The 14,014-nt window shown below is 45.2% G+C and overlaps 1 protein-coding gene across 1 annotated transcript in view; it reads left to right on the forward strand.

Annotated features, from left to right (window-relative positions):
- The first annotated feature begins 1,015 nt into the window (after positions 1–1,015).
- The window catches only part of COG6 (component of oligomeric golgi complex 6), a 101,517-nt gene continuing 88,518 nt past the window's right edge, over positions 1,016–14,014 (forward strand). The window contains exons 1-3 of the mRNA XM_077810697.1: positions 1,016–1,316; positions 2,588–2,731; positions 3,778–3,849. Of these exons, the coding sequence (XP_077666823.1) occupies positions 1,167–1,316; positions 2,588–2,731; positions 3,778–3,849 (366 nt within the window). The 5' untranslated portion in view covers positions 1,016–1,166. The remainder of the gene's footprint in view (positions 1,317–2,587; positions 2,732–3,777; positions 3,850–14,014) is intronic.

The following is a 14,014-nucleotide window of genomic DNA, read 5'->3' on the forward strand; positions in this document are numbered from 1 at the left end:
GCCACCCGCCAGGCAAAGGCCTTCATGTGCCATCGCCGAATGCAGCGTCCCACTACGCTCAGCCTCCCTAGGCCAGTGGTTATCAACCGGTCAATCGTGATTGACTGGTCGATCCTAGAGGATCTCCTAGTCGATTGCAATCTCTGGTAGCACAGCGTGGCTGCTGCTAAGACAGGCTCCCTGGCTGCCCCGGCCCCACATCACTCCCTGAAGCAGCCAGTGCAGCCCCACGGACGGAGGGCAGGGGTCTCGCGCTGCCCCTCTCTGCAGGCACCACCCCTACAGCTCTCATTGGCCAGGAACGGGGAGCAGTGGCCAATGGGAGCTACGGGGTCGGTGCTGACAGAGAAGGGCATGTGCAGAGCCACGAGCTGCCCGCCAGGGGTGTGTTGTCAGAGGCAGCACCCCATACCCCCTCCTGCACCCCAACCCCCTGCCCCAGCCCTGAACCCCCGCCCAGAGCCAGTACCCTATACCCCCTCCTGCACCCAAACTCCCTCCCACAGCTTGCACCCCTCACCGCCTCCTGCCCCAGGCTCTGCCCACAGCCCCCCGCTGCGAACCCCTCGGCCCCAGCCCAGAGCCTGCACCCCCTCCCGGACCCCAACCCCCTGCCCCAGCCCCCTGAAAGTGAGTGAGGGCAGGGGAGAGAGAGCGACAGAGGGGCGGACGGAGTGACCAGTGCGGGGCCTCGAGGCAGGGGCGGGGTAGATCCTGGCTTGCCCTTAATTCAAACATTGATTTTGGGCTTAAATAGATTGGAGACACTGTGCTAGGCCCCGCCGGAACTGGGCAGACCGCCGAGCCCGCGGGCAGCGGGTGAGCGACGCCGGCTGGGCCCTGTCAGCAGAGCTTCAACTCCGCCCCTGCGCCGCCAGGGAGCCCCGCCCCCACCCGCTTCCCCTCTGCGCCGCCAGGGAGCCCCGCCCCCTTGCCCCTCCATGGAGCCCCGCCCCTATCCTGCCGTGCCCCCCTCCCCCCCCCGGAGCCCCGCCGCCCGTCGCTCCTGGTGTCCCAGCACAGACTGTCCCCCACGAGCCTAGACAGCGGAATCAAATTCCTCGGCGTCGGTTCCCGGGGGGGAATATTTTCGGGCCGCTCCCCGGCAGGTGCGTGAGGTGGCTAGCGGGGGCGCGGCGAGGCCGGTTCCGCTGCGGGCGGGGAAGATGGCGGAGAGCCGGGGTGAGGTGGCGGCGGCTCCGCCGTCGGGTTCCTCTCAGGGGCTCCCCGGCAGCACCGGGACTGCGCCCCCCAGCAGCAACCCGCTGTCCCGTAAGCTCCACAAGGTCCTGGAGACGCGGCTGGACAACGACAAGGTGAGAGCGGGGCGGGCTCCGGGCCTCCCTGTGCGGCCGGCACTGCCTCGGGGGGGGGCGGCGGGGCTGGGCGTTGGGTACCGGGGGCAGCGGGCTGCCCAGGCCGGAGGGGGCGAGTATGGGGGTGTGTGCCTAGGCCGGGGGCAGCGGGCTGCCCGTGCGAGTTGGGGCGAGCACTAGAGCAGGGGGAATGGGGAGATGCCCTGGAAGGGGTGGAGAGTAGGCGAGAACGTGGGGGGCAACGTGCCTGGGATCGATGCTCTACACGGTCTGGCCCCCGAGCATCCTGGGGAAGAGGTGAGCCCTTCTTGACTGATCTCCAGGGCGCTCTGGCGGTCGGTGCTTGCCGAGATGCTCTCATGGAGCCCCAAAGCAGGTGTTCACAGTGGTTCGTACCCTGACCCGCTGCACTGGGCCAGGCGGGTTACCGGGCCAGCCTGCGAGTAGGGGTGGCTTGATGTTGGAATGAATGGGTGATGCTGGCTGCTCCAGCACACCCTTATGCTCTTCTCTTATCCTGCATCATCATCCCATTGGAGTGTAAAAACCCACCTGTGGCTCAAGCCTGCAACCCATGGTAGGTGTCTGGTCCTCTGGGGGTAAAACGTGCAATGTTGATGATAAAGTATGTTCACTGGAGTATATATAGGCACCTAGATCTCTTTCCAAGAGTCCTCCAACAAGCTTCAACTATGGAAGCAAACTTTTGAAAGTACACATTTACCCTTTTAATTGGAATAGTATGTTATAGGATTTTGGCCAGAGTAGTTTTAATGTGGTATTACAGTATGGTCAGCAGTTTGCAACAGAAAATATTCAGCAGGCAGCTGTAATATCCCATAACTTCAATCAGAATAGCAATAAATACTATCTACATTATGTGTTTCTGTCACAACCTTATTTTCTAAGACTTTATTACTTGGACATTAAAATTTATGTATTTTGTGTTTAAATTAACATCACGTGTCACCCACTCTTTTCTGACCATAAGGAAATTCACACTGAAGAACACCTAATGGTTAATTATTTGTGTCAATCTAAATCTTGATTGGTGCATGGCACATTCATATCAGTTATTAATATAGTGGTTGAAAATCATGCACCATGTCACATATGAAAATTTGAAAAAAATGGAGATAATCTAACTGCTTGAGGAGTTTGTTCTAATTTTTTTTTAAGATGTGTTAACTTTAGATGGTTAAATAATACTCAACATCAACGTCTTGTATCTCAGAACAGAAGTTTTTAGTTAATTTTCTTATATTGTACAGGAAATGCTGGAAGCTCTCAAGGCTCTTTCAGCCTTCTTTGTCGAAAACAGTTTGCGCACCAGAAGAAACTTACGTGGAGATATTGAGCGCCGTAGCTTAGCCATAAATGAAGAATTTGTCTGCATTTTCAAGCAAGTTAAGGAGGTAACATTTTTGTTAACAAATCATCTTAAAACATCTAGAATTGATCTGAAAAAGACCCCTGTAAGCTTGAAAACTCATCTTTAACCAATACAAGTTGATCCAGTAAAAGATGTTATCTCACCCACCTTGTCTCTCTAGTATTGATTACATGAAAACCAAGCCTGAAAGAATTTTTCCTTTTCCAAAACAAATTTACCATCATAGTAGAATTGTTTCAGCATCTTCTATAATTTGACCATTTTTCTCACGTGTAAGGTGTTCATCATTTGGCTTATGAACATAAATACACTGGACCTAAAGCCTTCCTGGAAATGACTTGACTTAGTGCATTTAAGTATGTACGGTTGGAAAGAGCCTTCAGTGACTGGATTTGATCGTAAAGTGATTTCACTAAAATTAAGCAAAACAGATGCTCTTTACTGAATTGTCTCAGGGACATCCATTTGAAATTTGTTTGGCTGTAATGTACAAGTCTGAGTCAGACTAATAAGAAACAAAGATACGCTAAACTTCCAAAGCTAGTTGCTTTTCCCTTAAAAATGAACCAACTAAATGCTCTGTGGTATCCAGTGCCAGTCTATCATACCAATAAAAACTAAATCTGAAGAGCCAAAGCAGTGGCAAGTTTTCTTCTGTAGTAATAAAAGGTCCTTCATATTTTGCTCAGCACAACAAAATTGCAGTATACTGAACAGTCTGTACAGATGCTGATGCATCATGGAAGATAGTGTGTGCACTGCTTCTTAGTAGATAAAATGGCAATATTTTCTACTACTCTTTAATCCCAAAAAGCTCACTAGTATTCTCATTGAGTGAAATTTAAACAAATTTAGGAAAAGTACATCCAAGAAGAAAACTGGACTAATAACTTCTACTCCTGAGAGGGTGGGGAAGGGGGAACTGTTGCTGAAACATAGATAAATCATGCATGCCAACATTTTGAAAACTTCTGTAGGTAGATTCAAATTGTAGACTTGATGTAGCATGACCATTACAAAAAAATATGCCCCAATACAAATAAATGACCAGTCTTATTCTATTCTTAGGAACTTGAAAGTATAAATGAAGATGTTCAGGCAATGAGCAACTGCTGTCAGGACATGACCATTCGTTTGCAGGTACTGTAGGAATAGATGTCTGTTTTTCCTTGCCTTTCCCTGCTGTATCTTGGCAGGTTACTTAACTGCTTTCTGTTAACAGAAAAAACTTCTTTGGTTACTGTGTTAACAGCTCTATTAAAACAACTCTAGAATATTAATGCTACTATTTAACTGTTATCTGAGTACAGTAATCAGTGTGTTTCTAGCTCTAAGGAAAAGGCGTTCAACGACTTTGGGGGGACTTACGTATCACTACTTCTATTTCAGTTATGGGAGTATGTTTCTTTCAGAGTATCAAGGTATCCATCAGTTTTTTATATTGTGAAAAACTGATTATGTGAAGAATGCTGTACTTTAATTTTGAATCTAAAAGTGTATTATATAGTATAATAAAACTACCTTGTTCCTCCTTAAGGTGTGTATGGAACTATTATGAGGATTGTCAAGATTCCTTCCCCATTCTGAACTCTAGGGTACAGATGTGGGGACCTGCATGAAAGACCCCGTAAGCTTATTCTTACCAGCTAAAGTTAAAAACTTCCCCAAGGTACAAACTTTGCCTTGTCCTTAAACCCTATGCTGCCACCACCAAGCATGTTAAACAAAGAACAGGGAAAGAGCCCACTTGGAGACATCTTCCCCCAAACCCTACACCCCCTTTCCTGGGGAAGGCTTGATAAAAATCCTCACCAATTTGTACAGGTGAACACAAACCCAAACCCTTGGATCTTAAGAACAATGAAAAATCAATCAGGTTCTTAGAAGAAGAATTTTAATTAAAGAAAAGGTAAAAGAATCACCTCTGTAAAATCAGGATGGTAAATATCTTACAGGGTAATCTGATTCAAAACATAGAGAATCCCTCTAGGCAAAACCTTAAGTTACAGAAAGATACAAAAACAGGAATATACATTCTGTTCAGTACAGCATATTTTACCATCCATTAAACAAAAGGAAATCTAACGCATTTCTAGCTAGATTACTTATTAACAGAATTTCTGAGACTGCATTCCTGATCTGTAGCGCAGCATGGTCGGTTTGCAGGTGGAAATGCTGTCCCCAAACGTATGGGCGTAGCTTTTCCAGAGCGTAGATAATGGTGTAACATTCCTTTTCACTGATTGACCAGTGGCTTTCCCTCTCAGACAGCTTCTTGCTGAGAAACACGATAGGATGGAACTCTTGATTCGGTCCTTCCTGCATTAAGACTGCTCCCACACCACACTCGGACGCATCTGTGGTTACTAGGAACGGTTTGTCAAAGTCTGGGGCCCTTAGCACAGGGTCAGACATGAGTGTTGCTTTAAGCTGGTTAAAGGCCTTCTGACACTATTCAGTCCACTGAATGGCATTTCGCTATTTGGTTTTGGTTAGGTCTGTCAGTGGGGTGCGATTTGGCTGTATTGCGGTACAAAATCGCCTGTAATATCTGGCCAAGCCGAAGAAGGATTGGACCTATTTCTTTGACTTTGGGACAGGCCACTTTTGGATAGCATCCACTTTGGCCTGTACGGGGTTGATAGTTCCTTGATCCACCTGGTATCCAAGGTAAATCACTCTGAGGCCTATTTGATTCTTCTTAGCCTTAACAGTTAGTCCTGCCTCCCTTATGCACTCAAAGACTTTTTGTAGATATTCCAGGTGTTCTGCCCAAGAAATCCGAAAATATGGCCACATTGTCAAGGTAGGCGACTGCATATTCTCCCAATCCCGCTAGGGGACCATCTACAAGTCTTTGGAAGGTGGCGAGTGCATTTCACAGCCCGAAAGGGAGCACATTAAATTCATACAGCTCGACGTGTGATGAAGGCTGATCTTTCCTTGGCGGATTCACCTGCCAGTACCCCTTGGTTAAGTCCAAGGTAGAAATAAACTGGGCCTGTCCCAGTTTCTCCAATAGTTCATCTGTGCGTGGCATTGGATGGTTGTCTGGGTGAGTTACAGCATTTAGCTTACGGTAGTCCAGGCCAAAACGTATCTCCCCATCGGGTTTGGGAACTAGAACCACTGGAGATGGCCATGCACTGCCAGAGGGGTGGATTACACTCATCTGTAGCATACCCTGGATCTCCCATTCTATAGGAGTTTTAGCTTGAGGAGACACCCAGTAAGGTTGGGCTTTAATTGGATGAGCATTACCTGTGTCAGTGGAGTGGTATGCCCGTTCAGTCCGTCCTGGGGTGACTGAGAACGTCGGCACGTAGCTAGTGCACAGCTCCTTGATCTGCTGTCACTGCATACGCCCAAGGGTCATGGAGAGGTTCACCTCTTACACGCCACCATCACTTTTCCCTTCGTAGTAGACACCTTCAGGCCACTCAGCGTCATCTCCTCCCTGGGTTGTAAACTGACAAACCTTTAATTCTCTGGATCGATTAGAAGAGCTGAGAGGCGGTGGGTTGCTCCATGTCACCGTCCAAGCTCTCTGGAGGCTTTCATCTGCTTCCTGTTCGGTCTGGAACTGTTCCCTTGATGCTGGAGACATCAGTTCCTCATTGGATTGTGGACCTGGGCTTGGTCCCTCTGGAAGAGATGCAGGTTGACTGTGAACCGCTCTCCGCTGGTGCCCTTTGTTGGGGTTCAGGCTCCGGCTGAGCCTCTTGTGTAGGGTTATGGACTGCTGTTGGTTCAGGTTCGGTGGGGCCCTCTGGTGTTGGGGTTGCAAGTACTGGATTCAGTGCTGGCAATGGTTTTGGTGCTGGTTGTTCCATCGGTTCCGGTTCTGAGACTGGCTCTGTCTGGGTCTCTGTGGCTGGATCCACTACTGCTGTTGCAGATGTTGGCATGGGATCCGGTTTCATCATCTCTGACTGGGTCCTGGTAGAAGTTTCTGAAACAGAGCTAGGTGTGACAGCTTGCTTAGCCTGGCTGCGGGTGACCATTCCCACCCTCTTGGCTAGCTTCACATGATTGGCCAAGTCTTCCCCCAACAGCATGGGGACAGGATAATCCTCATAGACTGCAAAAGTCCACATTCCTGACCAGCCCTTGTACTGGACCGGCAGCTAGGCTGTAGGCAAATCAAAAGAGTTTGACTTGAAGGGTTGAATTGTCACTTGGACCTCTGGGCCAATTAAATTAGGGTCCACTAAGGAAGCGTGGATAGTCGACGCTTGTGCTCCAGTGTCCCTCCACGCGGTGACCTTCTTCCCACCCTCACTCACAGTTTCCCTCCGCTCTGAGGGTATCTGGGAGGTATCTGGGCCTGAGGACCTCTGGTGTGATTCCGGTGCAATGATCTGTAGTCTGGGGTTCTTGGGGCAGTTGGCCTTTACATGCCCCAGCTCGTTACATTTAAAACATCGTCCAGCTGACAGGTCACTGGGGTGAGGTGGGTTGGTGGAGAACTGTGTGGCGGGACGATAAGGTGTCTGGAGTGTTCCTTGGGGTGTAGTTGGGGCCTTGGGCTGCCCCCGGTAGTAGTGAGGGGTCTGAGGTTGTCCCTTTTGGTATCTGCTCCAACTGCGACCAGGGTTATTTCTCCTCCCTCCACCTATTTTGTTCCGGTTTGCCCTGCCTCTCTGGCGGTCTGGGACTGCTCGTATTAATCAGCATAAGAAGCAAGACTTTCTGCTGAGTCCATTTTCTTATCCAAAGAGTGTGACCCGTTTTCATATATTGACTTTGCTACCATGATCTGGGGCAGGGATTCAATGTAGCTAGTAGCTGAATTGAAAGGGAGGCTATAAGCCTGGGAATGGGTAATGAGGGAAGAGATTGAAGGGTAAATGGGAATTTGAATTAGTAGGGGAAGATGGAGGAGGAACTAAAAGCACAACAGTCATGGATCAGCGAGTGACAAATAACAACTTGTTCATTTTTTGCATGTTTCAATCCCTTCTTCTCGCTCTTTTTGGTCCTCTGTTATAAGAAAGCCTGTCATTCTGACCAATATTGTCACATTGGTTCCTTGTACTTCCACATTGGTCTATGTCCATCTGTTGTCTCTTGTCTAAGGCCTTGTCTACGCTACCAAGTTTTGTCAGCAAAGCTGCCTTTTGCTGATAAAACGGGGGAGGTGTACACACTACAAAGCTACTTTTGGTGGCAAAAGGAAACCACCTCAGTATGAGGCATAAGGCTTTTTGTGGCAAAGTTAAAGCAACAAAGCGTCAGTGTAAACACTGGTGTTTGTTTTGTTGACATAACTGCCTTCCATTTGTATTCCACAATGCTTGCCATGACTGCTCTGCTTACTGTTTTGATCTCTGCTGCCCTGGAGGCATGCACCCCTCCCCTTTCAAAGCTCCAGGAAGTATCTGACAGCTGAGCATGCTGCTATCTTGCTAGCAAATCATTAATGTGGAATGCTCCTGTTCTGCCTTGCACTATGAACACAGCAGCAGGGGACAGAGGGGACTGCTGTGCTGTTTTGACATTCCTCAGCACAGAGAGCTCACAGAGGGCCTGTGGGAGAACTAAGAGGGAATCACAGAACCATAGGCAGGCAGAGCTGGCTACTTCAGGAGAGACTGCTGTGCCGAGCAGAGGGGTGTGTGTGTTTCTCCCCACCTCAGGATAGGTCTGTAAACCTGCCTGCTGTCTCTGCTGTCCCAGAGACACCACCCACTCTCCTCTCCCTCCCCCAACACATTTCAGCTGGAAAAGCCACTGACAATCTCCTAGGATGTTCCTGGAAGGAGGGGATTGAGGAACCTGCATCATGTGATGCTGTACCTGCTCTCTGAGGCATTGCAAACCCTGCCGAAAGCACTCTGTGACCAGTTGCACAGTGGGATAGCTACCACAGTTCATTGCTCTCTGTGTCGATGCAAGAGCTGCTAGTGTGGATGCATTCTGCCTACACAAGATGCTAGTGTGGACATGCAACAGCACTTTTTAGTAAAGTGACAAAATGTTTGCAGATAAAACTTTTGTGTAGACAAGGCCTAATACTTATGTGATAAGCTCAGGGATGGTATTTGTTCAGTGTTTGTATAGCACAAAGCACAATGGGGTCCTGGCCTCTAGCACACTGGAGCTCCTAAGTGCTATGTTAATACAAATAATAATAATTGGGAGCTCCTTGGGGGCAGCGATACTGTCTTACTCTATCTATGTGCAACATCTAGGTCACTTTTGGGTGCTAAATAAATAAGACATTCCCACAGATGTATATAGCCAGTTCTGAATCAAGATCTTTCTAATTTTTCTCTCCAGTTTTGGTGTTGGTATTTCTTTTAGCAATTTGTATTTCAATTCAGAAAGGAAACTAGGACCTTGACTTCTCCAAAAGAGGTGTTCTTCAGAAAGGAAGCTGATACCTTCTCTTGTGTTTTGTGGCTTTTTTTTTAAATTAAAATATGTAACTTTGGAGAAAAGATCTGGATACAATGCACTTCTTCACAAAATGGTTTAGACTCAAGTCCTTAATTCTGGGCACCTGAATTTCATTTTAATGACCATTAAAGGCTGCATTTCTTTATTACTGATCTATTCTGATTCTTCACATTTGTGTAATAATGTTCAGTTCTAAAAGGTCCTAAAGACATTAAACTTCATAATCCAACCACACAGTATTATACCTCTTGTTAACAAAATATTTTGTAGATACTCGTGAATTCAGGAAAGAGGTAAATGCATTTTAAAGTGCTTTCTGGAATAAAACCTGGAAAAAAATTGCCATGCACATTTTAAAATGCTTCCTTTACTTTATTATTATTTCCTTTTTTGCTTTAAGGTTAATGATGCTTTCTTTACATTCGGGAGGATGTGATTCTGAAGAGCAATTCACAATGTGCATGCTCTACTACGTTTTTGACAATGGCTAATAGTATATTTAACTAATCAGTTACAATGGAAGAAAAGCTAACTGGGATAGTGGAAAAAAGATTCAACCTTACGCAGTACTATGAAATGTGCTTGGGCGAAGTCCCATCCCAGTGCAACTTCATTAATAACTGTGATGTTTCTTACCTGCCCTCTTCTCCCCTCCCCACACTGCTCCTCTGATAAAAGTACCCACTGAGAGAGAGAAAGCAAAGGCAGTTTGATAATGGGGAGTTAGTACCCAAAACTGTGTTACTTGGAGGTTGAATGAGACTCTGAAGTATATTATCAGAGTACATTTATACATGCTGTTAAAAACTTTTAACTATATCTTTTTTAAAAACTCTAAGCCTCTTCCCTGTAGAGTTACCCTTTCCTCCCTACCTCCAACAAAAACCTGTTGCTGAGCCTTACAGTATACCTTTACAGTCAGTAGCCTTATGGCTTTGACACATGCATGGATATTGAGGGCTCTGGAATAGGACTGATCTACTTCCATACCACCAGTGGTAAAATCTAGGGCCTGTTCTCAAACTCCTCAGCTGATCTTGATTGTTGTGACATAATTGTTAGGATAATGTTTCATAGAAATGTAGGACTGAAAAGGATTTCAGTAAGTCATCTAGTCCAGTCCCCCTCGCTGAAGCAGGACTAAGTATTATCTAGACTATCTCTAACAGGTGTTTGTCTTAAAAACACCCAATATCAGAATTCCATAACCTTCCTAGGCAATTTGTTCCAGTGCTTAACTACCCTTTCTGTTAAGACATTTTTTTAAATGTCTAACCTAAATCTCCTTTGTTGCAGTTTAAGCCCATTGCTTCTTGTCTTGTCCTCATTGGTTAAAGAGAACAATCTATTGTCCTCCTCTTTTTAACCACCTTTTATGTACTTGAAGACTTATCATGTCCTCCCTTAAGCTTCTTCAGACTAAACAAACCCAGTTTTTTCAATCTTTCCTCATGCTTTTTAGAACTTATTCATTTTTGTTGCTCTCCCCTGGACTTTCTCCAGTTTGTCCACATTTGTCCTGAAGTATAATGCCCAGAACTGGGCACAGTACTCCACTTGAGGCCTTATCAGGGTTATAGTGGAATGGAAGGAATCACTTCTTGTGTCTGGCTTACAAAAATCCTGCTAATACGTCCCAGAATGATTTGCTTATATTATAAAGTTTGTGATCCACTATAACTCTGTGACATACCAGTGTACAATTCAGACCAATGAGTAACTGTATCACCCCTGCCTTGTAACGTGGGGTGCCCTTTACAGTGCTTTGCTGCTGTAGCCTCCAACTGGGACTGCTCACAAATAGCCTCCAGCATGTAAATCACTTCCAACTTTCTGTGTGTGCTGCAGCCAGCCAGCTGCATCTTGTCTCTTACCATCCTTAAAGAGTACTAGAGAGTGACCGCAATACACTCCCAAGCCCAGATTTTCCCCTGGGAATGTATTTCCTGTACTGTCCAGCCCTCTCCTAGCTAGTAGAAATATATTGAGTCTGTTATTCCTTTAAGGGAATATTATGCACAAAACTTGTTATCCCAAATGGGGTAGCCCAGGCACTTCATCTTGAACACACTGGATTAGATAAAACAAAACCAAGCTTATTAATTATAAAGAGAGATTTTAAGTGAGTACAAGTAATGAGCATAGAAATCAGAAGTGATTACAAGAAAAATAAAGATAAAATACTTACTGATGCCTAACTTAACTATATTAGATTCAAAGCAAAGTTTTCTCACTACATGCTTCCAGCAGTCTTATCCCCAAGCTCCTTTGGTTAGAACCCCTCCCCTAGAGTCCAATGGCTGCGTCCTTTGCCTCTTCTGTTGAAGTGGGTGGGGGAAAGAGTGCGGGGAGGTGTCTACCTCTTCTTTTTATATTCCTTTTCCGCCCTTAGAGAAGCATTTCCAGCTGGGAGAAAGGCGACCAGCAGTCTGTGTGGAAGGAAACTCCATGCTGTTGCTTTGCTAAGATGTAGATTTTTGCCCCTGCCTCCTTTCCTGCCAGAGAACGGCTACTTAGTGGGTAATGTCTGTCAGCCTTGTTTATAGCTGGCTGAGGTGTCAGCTTGTCTTGTGTCTCTGGCCACTCCCCAGACTTAGCTGGCAGAACATACTTTTAGTCATGATTTCAGCCTGTGTTTATATCTTCACATATAATGCTGCGATGTGCATTTTGTCATGGTATTATTGATCAGCAAATTGAGTTTTGAAATGATACCTCAAAAGATATGCCTTGTACAACAATTATTACAACACTGTGTGGGGTGTTTACGCAGGTGTATTCTGTCAGATCCTTTTCTGAATAAAACCCATGGACTTCAAAAAAGCAGACCATAAACTCAGATAACTGGTAGGTAAGGACCAATGGGTAGAAAAAATTTAGCAATAAAGTAGTTCAGGAGACAATACTAAAGGCACAACAGCAAACTAGCCTGATGAAGAGGAAGGACAGGAAGAGGCCAATATGACTCCATCAGGAGCTCTTCAATGACCTGACACTCAAAAAAGAATCTTACAAAAAGTGGAAACATGAACAAATTACTAAGGATGAGTACAAAAGAATAGCACTAGCATGCAGCAACAACAGCAAAAAAAATCATAAAGGGCTCAGGGACAAAATGTTTTAAACCTAGCAAGGGACATAAAATGGCAATAAGAGGTTATTTAAATACATTAGGAATAAGAGAGAGACTAAGGAAAGTGTAGGTCCCCTACCTAGTGGTGAAGGAGAGTTAATAAGGGATGGCATTAAGAAAGCTGAGGTGTTTAATGACTATTTTGCTTCTATCTTCACTAAAAAGATTATTTGTGATCAGATGCTTAACACAATATTAACAACGAGGAAGGAACATAAGCCAAAATAGGGAAAGAACATTAAAGAATGTTGAGTTAGATGTATTCAAATTGGCAGGGCCTGATGAAATGCTTCCCAGGATTTTTAAGGAACTATCTGAAACAATCTTTGAACTGTTAATATCTTTGAGAATTCATGAAGGGCAGGTGAGGTCCTAGAAAACTCGAGAAGGGCTAACATGGTACCTGTCTTTAAAACGGGAAATAAAGAGGACCTGGGAAATTACAGAACAGTCATCATGACTTTGAAAGCATCTAGTAAATAATAAGGTTATAAGTAATAGCCAACAATGGATTTGTCAAGAACAAACATGCCAAACTAACCACTACTTGGCCTTGTGAATAGAGGGGGACAGTAGATGTTACATCTTGATTTTGGTAGGGTTTTTGAGACAGTCCAACATGACATTCTCATAAAAAAGAAAAACGCTAGGGAACTGTGATCTAGAAGAAATTACTGTAAGGTGGGTACAAAAGTGGTTGAAAGACCATACTCAAAGAGTAGTTATCAGTACCTGACTGTCAAACAGGGGGGAATATATCGAGTGGAGTCCTGTACAGGTCTGTCCTGTGTCTGGTACTGTTCATTCATTTTATTAATGACTTGTCTAATGGAATGAAGAGTATACTTATAAAATTTGCAGATGACACCATCCTGGGAGGGGTTGCATACATTTTGGAGGGACAGGATTAGAATTCAAAATGATGTTTACAAATTGGAGAATTGGTCTGAATTCAACAAGATGAAATTCAATAAAGACAAAAGCAAAGTACTGCATTTAGGAATTAAAAATCAAATGCATAGCTACAAAATGGGGAATAACTGGCTAGGGTGTAGAACTGCTGAAAGGGATCTGGGTTATAGTGGATCACAGTGTGATGCAGTTGAGAAGAGAAGACTGAGGGGGGAACTTTATAACTGTTTTCAGATATGCAAAAGTCTAACAAGAAGGCTTAATCTGCTGCAAGGGCAATTTAGGGTAGATTTTAGGATATAGGAGATTTTTTAACTATAAGGATAGCTAACCATTGGAATAGGTTTCCAAGGGAAGTTATGGAATCCCTGACATTGGATGTTTGTAAGAACAATTTGGACAAAAATCTATCAGGGATGGTTTAAGTTGACTTGGTCCTGCCTCAGAGCAGGGGACTGGACTAGATGACCTCTTGAGATCCCTTCCAGCCCTACATTTCTATGATTCTGTGATTGTTTCCTATCATATATCTTTCTAGGTCTTTTTCCACTACTTCTGTTGGGAGATTGTTCCACAGCTGAATATATCTTGCTGTCAGGAAGTTTTTCTTGATACTCAGCCTAAATCTTGCTTTAGGGTTTCCTCTGTCAGTGGAATGACATCCACAGTATCTAGAGGGAGTACAGATAGACCAACAGTATAAAATAGAGTTCATTACCTCATGGCTCAAAGTCACATTCCTGTGCTATTTCATTTTGACACTAGAGAGAGCCACAGCTCTGGTGCAGTTGGCTGTCACCTGGGGGGCTAGTCCTAACGGATCTGTTGTGTTGTCACTGCCCAGCAGCCAGAGCCTAT

This window comes from Eretmochelys imbricata, chromosome 1 (assembly GCF_965152235.1).
Source record: "Eretmochelys imbricata isolate rEreImb1 chromosome 1, rEreImb1.hap1, whole genome shotgun sequence".
NCBI classification, from domain to species: domain Eukaryota; kingdom Metazoa; phylum Chordata; order Testudines; family Cheloniidae; genus Eretmochelys; species Eretmochelys imbricata.